At 44.3% G+C, this 17,835-nt stretch overlaps 1 protein-coding gene across 1 annotated transcript; it reads left to right on the forward strand.

Moving 5' to 3' along the window:
• The first annotated feature begins 306 nt into the window (after positions 1-306).
• Positions 307-4,765, forward strand: SFRP2 (secreted frizzled related protein 2). Its single transcript, XM_030010623.1, has 3 exons — positions 307-984; positions 1,635-1,715; positions 3,150-4,765. Exons 1-3 carry the CDS (start codon positions 492-494, stop codon positions 3,452-3,454), a joined length of 879 nt encoding a protein of 292 aa, XP_029866483.1. The 5' UTR covers positions 307-491; the 3' UTR covers positions 3,455-4,765.
• Positions 4,766-17,835: the final 13,070 nt, after the last annotated feature.

The following is a 17,835-nucleotide window of genomic DNA, read 5'->3' on the forward strand; positions in this document are numbered from 1 at the left end:
CTCACCTCCAGCTACCGCGGCCTGAGAGCGGCCCCTCTGCCCCTGCCCGGCCGAGGAGCTCCTCGGGCTTTGGTGGCTCTTTGTTCGCGGGGATCTTTCCCCCGTTCCCTTCCCTTCCCTTCCTTTCCCTTCCCTTCCCTTGCCCGTGCTCGCACGGTAACGTTCCTCGCAAGGATTTCCTGCCAAAAGACAATCCCCCTGAGCAAAAGCAGACCGAGAAAGTAGTGACCAATCCTTTCTGGATGGCTGTCACCAGGCTCCTCCCAGCCCCCGCTCCCCCTGCCATTTGCATACAAAAAAATCCTGAAAACTCCCGTTTGCCCCCGCATCTCGCTCAGACCCTCCGTCCCCGTCTGGCAGGCAGGAGCCCGGGCTGGGGGACGCTGCCTGCGGCTGAGGGCAGCGGCGCGCCGCCCGCTCCGCGCCCGGCCATCGCGGCCCCCCGAGCCTTTCGGCAGCCCCCCCGTCCCCTCCCTCCACCGCGCCCCAAAATGCAGCGCCGCCTCTGCGCCCTGCTCCTGCTGGCGTCCCACTGCATGGGCTCGGCCGCCGGGCTCTTCCCCTTCGGGGAGCCCGACTTCTCCTACAAGCGCTCCAACTGCAAGCCCATCCCCGCCCCGATGCTGCTGTGCCGGGGCATCGAGTACCAGAGCATGCGGCTGCCCAACCTGCTGGGGCATGAGACGGTGCAGGAGGTGCTGGAGCAGGCCTCCACCTGGATCCCGCTGGTGCAGAAGCAGTGCCACCCCGACACCAGGAAGTTCCTCTGCTCCCTCTTTGCCCCCGTCTGCATCGACGACCTGGACGAGATCATCCAGCCCTGCCACTCGCTCTGCGAGGAGGTGAAGGAGAGCTGCGCCCCGGTGATGTCCGCCTTCGGCTTCCCCTGGCCCGACATGCTGGACTGCAGCCGCTTCCCCAAGGACAACGACCTCTGCATCCCGCTGGCCAGCAGCGACCACATCCTCCCCGTCACCCGGGAAGGTAAGAGGGAGCCGCCGGGCAGCCCCCGGGCCGGCAGCAGCTGCCCCCCGAGGAGCCGCCCCGGCAGCGGGGTCCCTCCCCAGCTTTCTGCCGGCCAGCGGAGCCGCCTCCCTCCCGTTGCAGCACGCCCGGTGCTCCGGGACGGGACGGGCCGCAGGTCAGGCTCAGGGAGGCTTTGCCGAGGGGACCGGGGAAACCGCGGGCACCGGCGGGGTGCTGGCACCGGCCCGCACCCCCTGGCCTTTGCCGGTCTCCGTCCCCAAAGAAAAGATCCGGGACCCCGGACTCGAGCCGTGCGGCTCGCAGGGGGACAACCTCCTCCTGCAAAGATCATCGCTGAAGCGCGGGGCTCGGGTGGTTTGTGTCGTGTGCCCCCCTTTACGCTTTCCCCCGTAAAAAAAAAAAAACCAAAACCAAAACAACCGCTTTTGGTTGAAGTGTGACCTTAAAAGCACACCGTGCCCCCCTCCAGCGGGTCTGCAGCAAGGTAAGGCGTGTCGAAGTGCTCGGGCAGCGCCGGGGGAGAAGGCGCAGGGTCTGGGATGGAGGGTTCGAGGGCTGGAAAACCCGGCGGTTCCCGAAGGGTTCCCAACGCCACCTGCTGTTCCTTTCTCCCCGAGCCTGACGGGGACTGTCCCTTGCATTTCCAGCACCCAAGGTCTGCGATGCCTGCAAAAACAAAAATGAAGACGATAATGACATCGTGGAAAACCTCTGCAAAAATGACTTTGGTAAGTGGAAGCAGAGCCCTCCTTGGCTGAAACGTGAGGGTTCAGGGTCAGGTAAAATTCCTAGTGGAGTCAGTGAGAGATGCGCCTGAATAAAGGCAGGGCTTTGTCTAATCTGCAGATGGACCCGTCTGACCATTGGGTCACAAAACACAAAATTCCACCTGGGAATGAAAAGTAGCTCTTTTTATAGTCCTTTTCTGTTTGCTGTTTCGAAGTAGCGCTCTTTTATGTGGATGTTGCTGGCAAGCCAAATAGAAAGTAAAATGGAAAAAAAAAAAAAAGAATCTTTCATCCAGTCTATTGCCTGGGGAGAAGTAGAGCAAAGCTTCATTTGGACGTATGAGAGAGAGCGCCGCATGACCAATCTCACGTATCGTAAGAAAGACTCTCTCCGCAGATTAAGAATGAAGCTCTATATATCATTTGACAGAGAAGGTAATGCACAGACAATTGGGGATATAAACTTAATGGGAAGATCTGGGGTTAGAAGAGGACAAGAAAGCCCCTTCGACACAGAGAACTGAACGGCACATTATCCACACATTAGCATTTCAAGAGAAAAAGGGAATAAGGAGGGGAATCCTTTTATAATAGGCCAATGTTTATACCTGGAAACAGATTTGTAGTATAAATATCTACAACAATTCAAAAGTCTTTCTTTAAAAAAACAAAAACCCAAAAAGCCAAAACAAAACCCACCACCCAAAACCTGAAACCGTGACTGCGGGACATAATTGCTAAAACAACCAATAGCTTTGGCCTGGCAAATTGCACTCAGATAAATCCTCCTAAAGCTAAACATGCCCCACAGATTCTTACAGAGCCCTGTATCCCCCTCCTAGTTATTTTACCAAATCGAATGCAGCTGTTGGACCAATTTGCCCTCCATGGGATCTATTCTTTCAAAAAAACAATACATGTGAAATATCATTTCCTTACAGGTTTGCCCAAAATCCTCTCCAGCCTAATAAATTAAGTTTAGAAGTTTTCAGCCGCGGCAGAGATCAGGTTTCAGATTAGGTCTAGGTACTCGCTTCCCCACCTCCCCTTCAAACTCTAGTTTCAGGAAGACTGTCCTCTCCCAGCAAAAAACGGAGCTCTGCTTAATGTAGCAAACCCACCCTCTCTCTGTTTGCAAACAGGAGAAAAGCGGGAGAAAAAAATTAATTTAGAAAGGAAGGAAAAAGAGGGGGAGGGGGAAGAGGCAAAAAGAAACCGAAAAACCCTCAGCCCTAAGGTTGATTCAAACTGAAATGACTTGCATGCCCTTTGTGGCTTTAGAAATGGAGCCACCTGCTGCCTCTTCTGTCAGCCCTGACAGTTTAATTAGCAATAGAGCACCTCCCTCCCCAGGTCCTCTTTATGTGCACTAATGGGAAAAAACCTCTCAATCTCTCTCCCTCTCTCCACTGCCCCCTCCCCTCGCTCTATTAGCCTTGAAGATAAAAGTGAAGGAGATTGCCTACATCAATGGGGATACCAAGATCACCCCCGAAACAAAGAGCAAAACCATCTACAAGCTGAATGGGCTGACGGAAAGGGATCTGAGGAAGATCGTGCTCTGGCTCAAAGGTGGCCTCCAGTGTACCTGCGATGAGATGAACGACATCAACGTCCCCTACTTGGTGATGGGGCAAAAGCAAGCTGGGGAACTGGTGATAACCTCGCTGAAGCGGTGGCAGAAAGGGCAGCGGGCTTTCAAGCGGTTCTCCCGCAGCATCCGCAAACTGCAGTGTTAGTGGCTTCGGCTCTGGCCGCCTCCAGCAGCCGCCTCTGTCCCGAGCTCTCCGGGCCTCCCGCACCTTCTTGCTTCGGCCCCTCTGAGCCTCGAGATGCCACGGGCATGAGACATGGTGACCGCTCTCCGGGAGGGGAGGGAGCCCTCCATTTTTGTACATAGGTTAAAATGTAATAAAAAAAAAAAATCATGACTATTTTTGGGAAGTATTAAAGTATCTTGCTTAAAGCTTTTTTTTTTTTTAATGGTTGCAAATGTGACTTTGGTCTGAGGTTTTTCCCTCTTCATTTTTGGTAATGCTGGTTCATTTATATTGCTGCTTCTCTGTATACATGCATGTTTGTTGTGCAAAAGTAGGAGATGCAGAGAAAGACAGCCACGCGTGCGACTGGCCTGTCACAGTGGGTACGACTCTTTCACCGAGGTGAAATGGCTTGCCATCTATATTAACACTATAAAGGTCATGTTACGACTCTTGCATGTGATACATAGGCACCAGTAAGAGTATATTAACCATTCTCACATTTTATTTTCCACAAGTCTGAGCCCTTATCTCTCAGAAAAAAATGAACAAGTTTTGAAGCTGGTTGATCTGAATGCAATGGATTTTTTTATTATTTTGCAAATTAAACCATCTGTAGCCTAACTGTAATATACCTAGTGGTTAACCTGAAAGAGTTGTAAAATATTGCTTTAATTAACCTTGTAAATACTCCAGATAAATGTTATATTCTTGTATATAAACTTTACATCATAGTTTACCCATCGTCTTGGTCTGTATTCACTTTAATCTGTTTTGGGAGAACTGGGAGAAAGCTGTCCAACTGGACTTTGTCATAGCAAAGCAAAATTTGGCCTTCTATCCCAAGTGGGCAGTAGAGAAGCACGAGCAAGCATCCAGTGCTACAGTCAGACAAAACATAGTGGACACCATTTCCCCAAAGATGAACCCACGAGACATGGGACTGAGGATCAGTCAACTCATTTAAATATGTGTCTGTTGAGCTCTTCAAGACGAAGAGTTTTCTGTGGCTCCTTTGTTCGACTGCCTGCATTTTCATCTCATCTTCTCAGAAGACTCTGCTTTTTGCTGATGTGGAACTGCAATGAGACCATTTGTTTAAAAATCAAATCCATTCATCCATTTCTTAGACCTGAAAAAGACATATTAAGGAGTGCAAGAGTAGACAGAAAAATCTCATTTGCAGCTAGCAATTCAGAATAATGGTAGAGCAAGGCATGTTTTGTGTGTATGTACACTCACTATTCTTACTGAGAAAGAAAATAAAACCTACTTAATAGTGTAACTAGAGGAATGTTTTTCAGCATTTTTCTTACTAATGTTTTCTGATGAAGAGCATTACCTGCTAGAATTTTATTGTACTTATCCTGAAAAATAGTCTTGCTTCACAGTGCTGTCACACATAAAAAAATTCCTCTTAGCTTCACTGAGAGGATGAGCGGTCCAATACTCCCAAGGACAATGTTTTATGCTAACCATTAACAGAGAGAATGCAAATCCAACATTAGATCATTCTTTTTAAGTAAAAAAATTGTATTAATGTCACATATTTAGTGTGCTTTTTTTTTCACCATCAGGATAAAAAGATAAAATCTAAAGATCCAATGTGTTAAATTTGTCTGAGGAAAAAAAGAATTGTTTGCCCTCTTCCAAAGTCTTAATGCACTTGCTACACCTGGTACAAACAACAGTAGGACTCTGAACAAGCAAAAAAAGATCAGTCCTCACAAATACCCTCAAAATAATAATAATTAAAAAACAACTAAACAAAAAAAACCATTCCAAACTGGCTCTTTAATGTCATTGAACTTTTTCTTCTGAATGGACCTGGCTTCCCAGGAAAGACATCTGAGTCTTTTCGTGCTATGGTGTAATTATTTTAATACCAGCACTATGTCCATAATCTTATAGAGCCATCAGCATCCAGATGTCACATCTCTCTACCCATCTCGCTCAGCATATAATGTAATACCTGTCCCTGAATAGCCTTGGTTTTAGAGGGAACGAGCTCACAGATACAGAGGAGCTGGCGGAAGATGAGCCTGCAGAAATGGGCTTGTGCTGCTTGGTAGAGGAAAGCACTTCGAAGAGGCAGTTGTTGCAATACAGTCTCTGGGGATGGAAAACAAACAGCCAGGACTGCTCCCCTCAGCCTGCCTTACAGATACTGTCCTCCTACAGCAACCATAAAATTATCTTAATTGGGCTGTTCTAGAAGGCAGCAGTACTGACGCTGATGAGGACAGACAGGTCACAAGTTACTCACTCTGGGGTCATGTTAAGGCCAAGACTACATAACAGATTTTTGCCAAATCATTTAGATGTATGAAGACACATTACCTATGACCAATATCGCTCTGTCTTAAAAACCCCCAAACATTCCCCTTCCTCTATCACAAAATAAACACCGTTATACCAGCAAAATCCTGTTCCTGCCAGGACAAATTCAGGAGAAGAATAAACTAGACTGGCAAACATTAAATTTTACTAGTATAATCAGCATCCTGGATTAAGAGCATCCTTCCATACAGCATACCCTTACTGCTAAAGCCTTCTGCATGTGGCCCTGGGCTGAGTAACTGGGACCATCCACCCGCAGGGTGAATTGGCAAAGGCGGGATTACCTTTCAGATAAACAGGATTTAGGCAAATGTGAAGAGTAATGTGACTCACATTTTCCCAGTTTAGTTCCATTACCTTGTTCTAACAGCATCCTATTAAAAGATGGATCATATTCACCTTACTAAGGAGAGGGAGTATCAGTGTTTCCTGTACTGCCTGTTTCCAAAGGTGTATAAACCAGACATTGCAAACTATTCAACTGAAAATTAGGATTTTAAAGTCACAGCCTGGGGAAACTTAGTCTCTCAGATGCTGGCAAAGAAGTAAACACATACATTTTTCACATTTTTACCCTTACTGTTACTTGCTCAACAATAACTGAAAGCCTTCAACTGTGCCAGATAAATAGTGAACCAAACATGTAACGAAAAATTATCTGAGCCTGTTACTTCTGATCTGTGTGTTACATGTACTTCAGAGTAACTTTATTACCTGATATGGTATGGCATGGTTCAGTTCTAGCAGAATTTTTTTTTTTGCAGTTGATGAAAATGGCAACCCACTGTTGCATTTTTCAGACACTTTTTGTCTTCTTCTAATTGAAACAACATTGTTAGGCAGCCAATTATGTAGCTCCCATTGTATTTGCTTTCATAAAAACTATAAAAGCAGTTGACTACAATGGATTAGTTTAAGAACAATAATAATGATACTTGACATTTATACAGAAGTTTCCATTTAAGTTTCTCAGACTGCCTTCACAAAAATAGGCATTAATATCCCTGTTTTGCAGATCAGGAAAATGAGGCACAGTGAAGTGAAATAACTCATTCAAAACCACCCAGCAAGTCCTTTACAGTTATGAAAAGCAGCATATTTTTTGCCTCCAAGTTTTATGCTCTAATCACTAGGCCACAGCAATCAGAACGGTGTATAATCAAGGCAGCACTTAGATTATAATATGAAAGCGTAACGGTAACCAAGGCTCCCTCCAACGTCTTCTTCCCTGAGTGTGTAAAAAAAAAATGACTACCCAAATTCAAATTTAAAACCCATCAGCAACGTTCCTTGCAGTCTTTTCCTTTCTTCCTTATTTAGCGTTCTCTCTATCCTTTAATTACTTCTTAATCCTTTCTTTTCTCCCTCACTTCTCATTCACTTCAGACACCCACAGAGAAGCCACTCAGCCTCTCTCTCGCCCCTCTCATACAGACACTTTCGCCCTCAGTATGGTTTATTAAAGAACTCATGCAGTATAACTCCACACAAGCCACAAAAATCCTAATGACCAGCTTAAGACATAAAAAGACCCATGCGGGAAATTCAGCAAGAGGCATTTAAATTTAATTAATGATTTTCTGTGAGGACAGGAGGGCAGTTGGATGCCACAAGAAGCACCACAGTCACATGCTGGTCGCCTCAGGCACGGCCACTATTCCTATTCTGAAGCAGGAGACTATAAAGATATTTAAAGAATATAGCGGGCATGAAGAACACACAGATAAAGCACACCTTCCCCTGCACGGCCGGGTCTCCCGCGTATCTCAGCCCTGTTGTTATAACCCTGTGTTCCCCCCTCTGGGGCCACGGTGCGCCTCGCTCAACCTTCTCTCGGATGTCTCGCTACCTCTCTTCAGCCATCGAGGGCTTCAGCCAAGAGCGGAGCCACCGTGACTCAAGAACAGACGGTCTCATCGTCCCCCAGCTGCCTGCTGGGGCATGAGCGACCCCCGTGCAGCCAGCAGGGCAGCTCCTTTTTTGCTGCTCCTGTGGCCTGCTGCCATCCTTGCCAAACCTACCAGCCCCGTGAGTCCTCCCGATGTGCCCCCCAGTTGGCAATACCAGAGGAAGGGCGATGGATTGATTGCTACCAGAACTGTAGGCAGCCTTCCTTAGGTCAGGCAGCCCAGGCTTTTGTTATTGGAGCCAGAAGTTCTTACTTCTAGGCTTCAGAGACATGCCTGTATGATTTATCTAGAAGTTGCTTTCTTATCAGCAGATGTAGGTTCAGTACAGCCTAACTGTCTGATGAAACAGCCACAGGAATGGGTCTTGTTTGCCTCTGTACGAAGAGGAGAGTGCAAGATACTCACGCCACAGGAATCCAAGACCCCAAGCTGTTTTACAAACATAAATTAGTCCACACTATATCCCTTTGGGGTGAGTTTAATAGGGTAACATTTTCCAAATGCATCAACCCCCTTCGGGGTGACCCGTGGGCTCCTAAATCACCTAGATGCCTTGGAAAATATGAGCCGCTATCCCCCACCGGAGTTAAAGCCAGTTGGCCGAGGTCAGCCGGCAAGCCTGTCACCCAGCCAGGAGGAACACCTCAGCAATCAGCCAGCCAGCCCATCGCTCTCACGACTGATCAAAATAACCAACCAACGCGGAAAGCTGCACTGCGAAGCAGCTGATGGAGCAAACTTCAAAACCAATTACTGCACGCACAGAGAAGCTGTCTGGCCAGAAAGACCAGCACAGATTAGGAGGTATGCTCAGTGTCTTACAGAACAGACCCAAGAAAGAGCATGTATACCTTCCAAGACCCACAATAAGGCAATACTATTAATGCAGCTCTTTCAACACCCAAATGCTGCAGATCATCCTTTTGGAGTAATTTTCAATCCACAAAGGTGATGCTAAAATGACAGAGAATTTTCTGTTTGGGTGCAACAGGTTGTCATTAGAGGCACAGCCAAAACTAGCAGCAGATTGAGGAGTGATCTGAAAGGGTAGCAGAAATGCTAATTTAAGCACACTTTCAACTTCCAGATCTTTGTTTTCAGAGCTTAACCCTGGCAGTCTTCACTAGACATTAAACTTTCCATATGGAGCCACTGTGGAAGACCAATTTAGGAGTTTTCCATTGATACCTGCTTTCATCAGGCAAGAGATAACTAATCCTTCCCTGGCAATTTCCCTGTATTGTTAGTTTGCTTCAAATCCCTAACATTGTCTAATTGCCTTTTTTTTGTTTTGTGAATCTCCAGCCGTGCACAATAGCAAACCCTGGCTGGTTACACACTGAGACAGGTGCTTTGGTGGCTGCAGGGCTCACATCATTAGGCACACACAGAGCTATTAATCATTTTGGTTTACTCTGAGGCAGAAACCTGAATTAAGTCAGGCCACTTTCCTAAGCAAAACAATAGCTTAATTGTAATAGGTAAGGTAAAAGTGTTTGGAGAGGTAGAGTTTCAGAAACTACGGCAACTCCCCCCCAAAAAATAATCAGGCAAGACAAGAAAATACACTCTAATTTAAGAATTAGGAGTTTTAATACTTTGTTTTCAATAAGGGAAGAAAATGATTTTGAAGATAATCTTATAGCTTCACACAGCCTATTTCCTTCAGACGCTGGATTCTTCAATATGGGAAAAATTTTCAGTAGTCTCATTTACATCCTGTGATCTGTAGCACTGCAATCATCCCAGTGGTATGAATGGTGGGGGTTTTTTTTTCACACAATGTGGATTTTTAAATATAGCATGGTTTTTCAAAGGAGTCTATGAAACTAAAGCATAAGATCAATTTCCAAAGTATCCTTAGGTTTTGACCTTTAAGTAACTTACACAACGAAAAGACAAAAAATTAATTTTGTTGGAAACAACGTAAGAAGGCATATTTAAAATCCTGTTAGATTTTAAACAGATGCTTATCTGTTGCTTGAGGTACCCACATGTATTTCAAAATTTGGCTGCAACACATATATCCTTAGAGAGTTTAATGTACTTGGCACCCAGGGATTTTGGAAATGGGATCTAGACTGTTGAAAATATTAGCAAGTAGTAGTATCATAATCTGTCCCACACATGTGAAATGTTAAAATTGTCTTAACCCTTTTGTTTCCTCATATTCTAGTCAAATGATACTTACTGGGAGAGCTGAGATAAGACATCCTGTCTTCCCCACAGAAACAGACTTTATACATTCATAAGGTAACTCAGGAATTTTAAAGCTAGCTCTACCTTCACGAAGAAACAGTGCATGGACATCAGTCCCTCAATCCAGAACTAAGCTTGCTGGAAGGATTAGCATCCTTTTCAGCTTTGTACTGTTACATTAAGTAGATGAACAAGAAAAGATTTGTATGAAATACTGTTTTCTACAACACAATACAGCAGGAAACTACATTAACTGTTAAGACTTGCCTTGCAACTGCTGCAACTAACTAGCACATAGCAAGAAGTAATACAAAAGTCAGCAATATAGTGATATATAGTTATAGTTCATAAAGGGTCTATTATTTAATGAGATTTCTCAAAATGGAAGATGGAAGAGACACGGCATTTTCTCCCATATGAAACTCAAAAGGATCACTGGAGACATCTAGAACATGGATTACAATATAGCACGTCTCCTCTGCTAGTAGAGGGCCACAACCTAGCTTAGGGTGAAGTTCACCCAGCAATAACTACACTTAATGTGGGCATATTGTATCTAAATGCAAGCTGCTCCATAGAGGCTCCATTTTCTGCACCCCACCCCCGCCAGCTGTGTGCTCCCACCACCTTCCTCCACCCCACGAGGCAGACAGTGCATCAGGTCAGCTCTTTTACTCAACCCCAAATGAACCCTAAATGAAAACAACTAAATATGATGAGTGGTTTGTGGTGAGTTAGGCAGCTGAGCAGAAGACCCACCTAGTCCCATAGCTGCACCATCTGATACATGGGGAGCAGACAGCAGGTAGGTCACACAAAGCGCATCCTAAAAACAGGCTCTCAGCCCAGACGTTTGCAAAGAAACAAATAAGTTAACAGTAGGCTCAGTTTCAATTTGCTGCTGTGGCTTGCCCAGCACCAAGGGAAGTTGGTGAGGGCTATTGAAGAGCTTGCAGTATCAACTTTGTCTTGGTATAGCCTGTCCCTGCAGCACATGAAAGGGTACCCCAGGGACCTGCGCCTCGTAGCAGGCAAGGAGCAAGGGCTGGGGTGCTGCTCCAGCCCTTTGAGCTCCTACAGGGCAGGAGTGCAGCAGGCTGGATCTCTTCGGATGGCAGCCTAATGACCATCTGCAGGGCAGGGCTCAGCACACTTGTAGCTTGGGCATGAAAAATACACCTTTTCAGCCTTACAGTAATCTTGATAAGGCTGAGCACCTGAGGCCCAGGCTTGCTGCATTTGCCAACTGGGCTCTTCTGCTTGCCTGTCTCCCACACTCATTCTATCTTTGATCCTCTGAAGGAGAAAAAGTATCTAGAAGAGCTTGTGGAAAACTTCACACACAGCAGCACTCGAAAAAGAGATAAGAAGAAGGTGCTGGTGGATACTGTAATGGCATAATCTACTTCAGTGAGAGATTCTCATCTGGCTGATGTATTCCATTTCTGACACACTACTGAAAGGATGGTGCAGAAACAGAGCTTTAAAAAAAAAAAAAAAGGACAAGATTTGCCAGGGAATTTGGTACCAACACACATTCTAGGTAGATTTTATGAAGTGTGAAATGATGGCCTAGAACTGGTCCTAGGGAAATCAGTGGTAAAATTCTATATACATTAATAGAAGCAGAGTAAATCCAGTACTGACTACTTTTGAAGAGTCTGACTCTCTAACAGTAAGAATATTTATTTTCTAAATGTCATGCTATATATAAATTTAGGACACCAACAATTCAGAAGAGTCACTCCTGCTCAAACTCCAATTAGAAGAGAAGCATTCTGAATAGATTTAATGGAGCCCTACTGAAGCTACTGCTCTAAAATAGTATTAATACAATAGCTGACTAAGTCTGAATGAAACATGTACTTGTATATAAATGCAATAGCAGCAGCTATCTGGAAGAAAACACAGCAACCCAGATTGTCACTGTTTCAGCACATAAAGAGGTGGACAAGTGACTGTGGTCAGGGTGAAGTCATTCTCACTGTATAGCATCAGGCAACTGGCTGAGTGCAAAGCTGCCTGAGGTTCAGTGAAGTCAGCCTGGTGACATGTGGAGCAGATGCTGAAAGTCTGACAGCTGGAAATGTTGGAAGCACTTGTCATCAGGAGGTGGCAGGAAGCTTATGTCAGCTGGAAAAGAGCCTGGATGCTTGTTGCTAGGGCAGCAGAGAGGGTTTTGACAGCTAAAAGTGTCGGTGAGCAATGACTAGAGATAAGAGTGAAGATCCCTGGGAAGGCAGAGGAGGGCTGGTTCTTCAAGTTTATCTTTAGAGATAGGGATACAACAGGTCACAGCAAACCCCCAGTTTGGGGCAGAGTCCTCATAGCCATCTGCCACTAGCTTAAACCCAGAAGGGAACTGTTAGTTTGACATTTCATGCTCATTCTCAGTGTTACAGTATAAATGCTACAGCTAGCAGGGAGGTTGCAGATGGGGAAGAAAGCAAGGGGTGGGGAGAAGAAAATAGTCATCTTTGGGAAGAGTTAGATTCGCTAGACTTGACCTTGAGAACCTGAATGACCAAAGTTTGCATACACTTAGGTCTGTGCCTGGCAAAGAGCCTTCTTTTTGTATTTTACTTTCCTCTGGAGGCATTCAGAGTAAAGCAACAAAGACATAGCAGATGTGTCTTTGAGTAAACCTTATTTGCTCCTGGAAAAAATAGAGGGGGGAAAAAACCCAAAGGTTCTTAACTGAGATTGCTAAAATATAAGTATGTTAAAGAACAGGAAGAAAACCTGAGGACTATGAAAAATGCATAGTCTTCAGAAAGACTGAAAAATAAGACCTTGTTAGTAGCTGGGTTTACTCCAAACCCAGTAAAACTACTAGAAAACAACAAAAAATAAAAAGTCTTCTGCAAGTTGGTTTTTTTTTTAAACAAGTTTCCCCAAATGGACAATATAGCTCAGAGATTTTCCAGAGCAAGAGCCTCTTCACAAAGTGTTATAAAAGTTACAGTGTTGATAGCAATTTCAGATAAATGGAAAACCCAAGATCTTTGTCAATTTTCACACTATGAGAAGTTCCTTTAACCAAGTACAGCTGGCTGAAATTTTTTTCATTAAATGTTTTATTGGTTTAGATGACGCAAATAAATTGGGGAAATTCACCTAGTGCTGTTTCTTTTTCATTTCCAAGGTTGGGAGTGGACATTACTGAAATTAAATATTCCAGTTTGGGTAGCACACTTGCACAGTCACTGGCATTATCTATATTCACTCATGCATACTCAAATAGATACGTGAGACAATATGGCAAACACTTGTCTAGGCTGTGGGAGATCCAGGTTTAAAGCTGTCCTCTCCTCCCCTCTGTGCTCTGTGCCCCAGTTCAGATCAAGAGCTCAACCAGTAACCAGAGATTTTGGTAGCTACGCACTTGAATGGGGAGTATGCTGGGTGTTTCACTCTCAACTTTTGCTGCTGAAGGGTTTCCAATTTGTAGAAAATTACAGAATAAATCAGATAGAGAAAGAATAAGCTTATGGCCTGATGACTAGGTTACTCACTTTGCACAGCAGCAGGAGAACATGAAGAAGAGGGGTCAGAGCCCATCTCTGGTCCTCAGCCTCTCTCTTGCCCCTGTAGATGTGTGCCATGGCCCCGTGTCAGACTCATAAACGGAGAAGATCCAGCACAAGAAACCTGACCCACGAGTTCTGATTTTGCTTGCTTGATGCATTGGAGTTATTTTTTAATCTAGGCATCCTAGGAAAGAAACAGAGCTCCATCCCAGAATACTTCATTTCCAGTGTTAAGACTTTCATCTGAGTGTTAGGCGAACCTTACTAAAAGCTTGAAGCAGTCTGGAGTCTTGAATTTAAGTTGTTAACATCCCAGGTAAATTGCCCTACTCACTCAACCAGTAGATAAAACAGGAGAGCTGGGACTACTTCCCTCTCATGTTTATGATCCAGTCCTTTGCTTTTATTAAATGTACCTGAAAACCAAATGAAACAGTTTGCCGGGTGTTAAAAAATGCTTCTATAACCTCAAATCAATCCTTGTTGCTGTGCTGACAATTCTAAAGAAATGAAGTTTCCATTCAGTCCATAACATTTTTTTCAGTTCAGCTGCCAAAATACTTTAAACCCAGCAACTATTTGCACAGCCCTATAAATTAGGTTTACTAAAGGAAACAATTAGCAAGCCTGTAGCCTACAGGAATTTCAATTGGTGCTGCTACAGTGCATTGTTTAAGTAATTAGAAAATGATTCCAACTATTGTAAGTATTTGCAACACAAATGCGGAGCACATAGATGCTGTCCTATTAATAATGGGAGCTATAAAAAGATTGAAAAGCTAGTCTGCAGAGGAGGTCACATGCTTATTAGTCTAACCAGTATATGCTTTTCATTGTCACTGAATAGCAATATTTAAATAAAATAGGAGCATCCAGGGAAGCATGCTCCTGCACTGCTAAATTTTTGAGAAATCAAAAGATACAGATGTGTCACTCCATTCGAGCTTAAACAGATGAACACCTGGATAAAGACATGAATGTAATAATCAGTGAAGTTAAGGCGTACCACCAGACTAGAATTCTGTATGAAATACTGAGCAGAGCTGTAAAATCAGCAGCAAGATGTCATGAAACCAAAATGAGTTTCCAAACGAGTGTCTATTTCCAAATGGAAATAGCATCAATCATAAACGTTGATCTTGCGCAAACTAATTTAATGGGAAAACTCAGCAGAGATGCTCAAACCACAATTTAATACACTCTACAATCCTGAAATGCAATTAATCTGCTTAAGATGGTAATACTTCCAAGTAATAATTGGCAGCCTTAAAAAATCCTGCACCTCAGATTTAGCTATTAAGCTTTAGAGATGGGCTAGCAGCCAGATGTTTATAAACTCTTTTCAGGTTACAATTTAGTTACGGTTACAGGGTTAGACAATGTACTCTCATTTAGCCCTTCAACTGACTAGCTTAACCATTATTTGCCACTACACTAGGCATATGCACCCTGCTGGCTGCTACTGTCCAATGCCAAGTCATCTATTTCCCCGCTACTGCTAGGCTGAGGCTGTTCCATTCATCCCCTAGACAGCCTCCTTTCAGGGGAGCATTACAGGCTCAACAGACCTCTTTGTTGGAGTTCTATTTACACCACCATTTTTTGTTACTCAGATTGTGAAAGGAAACAACAGGAGATGGAGAGGAGACGGACTGCTAACACAGTGGACCAGAAGTCATCAACCTCGGTTCTTTGAAGTGATATGCACAGTAAACATGGAAACTATACCAATATGTGAAATAACCTGGTGGTCTAAGTGCAGTTCCCAATAGACGCGTGGATCTATATCTACAAAAAGTCAGCACCATAATCAGCAATAAGTGGCAACATTCGCTGTTATTTACAAAGAACCGCAGTGTAATTATTCACCCGGCTCCTATTGATTATAATGGGATTTGGCTGGATAAATCCCCATGTAACTCTTTGAAAATTTGGGAGCTTTGGGGCAGTTGCTGCTCAGAGGTGCAAAACCGAACGCACATTCAGACGGAATGTGCTCCCTTCCGAATACCGCCAAAACGCAGCAGCAAGTATTGTGAGCCTTTGACTCGATTGCTGCTGTCTCAAAGCTGTTGAGAGATAGAAATGCAGCTCCCTGCAGCACGGCAGCACGATGACCGTGCGCCTCCCAGACACAGGAGTGCTGGAGCACATGCTGAACTTTGGAGACATGTTTAATTCCCTTTGATTTCAGTAAGACTAAAGCACACACACGACTGCTTCGTGGCACGGTTTTCAGCATGTGGCCCATGGCGTAAGGCATACGGCAGTGGCCCAGAGGCTCGCGGTGGCTTCGGTTGTCAGGTTTTAGCTGCGGAAGCTGCTTTTCATACGCACCATGCTGCTCTGCAGCTGCCTCCCCAGTACGCCACGGGCTGGCGCGCTCCTTGCCCGCACCACAAAGGCTTTTGCAGCCGCATCGCTTCACTCCCGCGATTCACCCTGTCGACTTCAGTGGGAGCAGCACTGCATTTCAGCGAGCGATAGCAAGGCTAAGGCTTTACATGCCGAGGTGAAAGACACAGTATGTTGAACCACAAGCTGAGCAGGCATAAAGGGCTTGGGTTCAGCGACCTCTGTGTCATTCAGGCGTACTTCCTACACCAGATAGCAGCTCCAGCAAGGGTACGTGTGTATCACTCATTTCTTTGCTGTACTCTGACTGGAATACACCTGTTATTCCCCAGCCGTATTATCTTCTTTACTTAGTGCAGCACCCTATCACCTAGCTTCAGCTTTCTCTCTAGCCCTCAGCTATCCTACTCCTTTCTGAGCTTCCCTGAAAGGCAGCTCCATGATACTTCAGCTGCCAGATTTTAAGCCTGCAAGCACATGGCACCCCGCTCCCACTGGCCATGCTGTCCATCGGCCTTCCCAGCACTCTCCCGCTCTCTGCTACTATATTCCGAAGCGGTGATGCCTTAGACAACATAAACACCACCAGCAGCAAAAGTAGCGTTGCTTCTCTGTGATAATTATTTCCCATTTCTACAGTGGGACAGATGCCAGATAGGCCTGTTGTGTAAGATAGGTCCACATGTGTTGCCTTTACCATGAGTCCGCCAGTCTTTCAAAAAATTTTACTGGTGCCCGAATTCTGGGGTCCTGGGATGATAAAGGTCTCACTGCTTTCATTTTATGAAATGTGCATTTCTAGACTTTCTTTTTCAGAAAAAAAAAAAAAAATTGAAAAAGAGAACCCTAATAGCTAAAATATTAAAAGTGACTAAGAAGAATTGTATTGCTATTGCGGAAAATTTTCTATTCCTAAGCCAGTCACATCATTGGGGCAACAAGGTGATTGGCTGTTGGATTTTCATTATTTGAACTAAAGAGGTTTGCTTCACTAACTTTTGCAGATATGAGGAGAAACACATTTTCATGTCCTGCTTTACGGCAGATTAACTTACTATTTCTCCCTTGTCTGGTGTGCTTTTTAAGAGCCCCTCCTTCACAAAATAAAAATGTTCTTCTTTTATCTGACAATATCCAGAGGCTGGACATAAAATAGACAATGCACAGAGCACAGTGTGTGCATGCATGTTTCAGTGCATAGAAATTTGCACTTTTAGTTTTAACCAGTGCAAATGACAATTAAAAGCAATAGCCTTTCAACTTTTGCAAGAAGAGGTCCCATTTTTGCATTTTACAGGGTAGTTAAAAAAACAAAATTTTATTGCCTGTACAGGGGAACAATTTTCAGTGATTTAAGCTTATAGTGAAACCAGCTGATGTCCATCTTGCTTTATCCGTATTGCTTTTTTCTTTGATCATAAATGTATCCAATGAATATTTTATGTTATTTTACTTTCTTGGTAAATTGCATGCATCATGAGGTAAAAAAAAGTATACTAGTTACTATTATTTTCCTAACGGGTTTTCCTTTCCAGTACAGCATTGTATTGTAGCTATCACATTGAGAATTTGCCAAAATTATCTGACAGAACTGCTCTGGAGCTTCAGCAGTTCTGACATTCCCACAAAAATTCCAAGAAGAAAAAAGATCCATTATTTTTTGCTTCCCAGGAGTCCCAGAATCCAGCCTAGTCAGCCAGAAAGAGTTGTTCCCTTGTAAGGCCAAAGCAAGCCTTTGAAGCATATCAAGTTTATAAAAACATAGACAAATCCAGTAAAGCAGTCTTTAGGGGGGAGCTCAAAGAATAAATTTTAAAGTATTTGTTGTGTTTTGTTGAATGGTGGAGTAAATCTAACAACTGACAGTGCTGCCTGGTTGTCAAGAGATTGAGACGGAAAAACAGGGCCCCAAATGTTAATTGCACATATCATTCAAATTGCTATCTTACACAGCTCCTTGCCTTCGATTAGATTTCTGCAAAGTGCTCTGAGACTCTTGTTTGATAAGTGTTATAAAGGTACGGTA

Source organism: Aquila chrysaetos, chromosome 1, assembly GCF_900496995.4.
Source record: "Aquila chrysaetos chrysaetos chromosome 1, bAquChr1.4, whole genome shotgun sequence".
Classification (NCBI taxonomy): Eukaryota; Metazoa; Chordata; class Aves; order Accipitriformes; family Accipitridae; genus Aquila; species Aquila chrysaetos.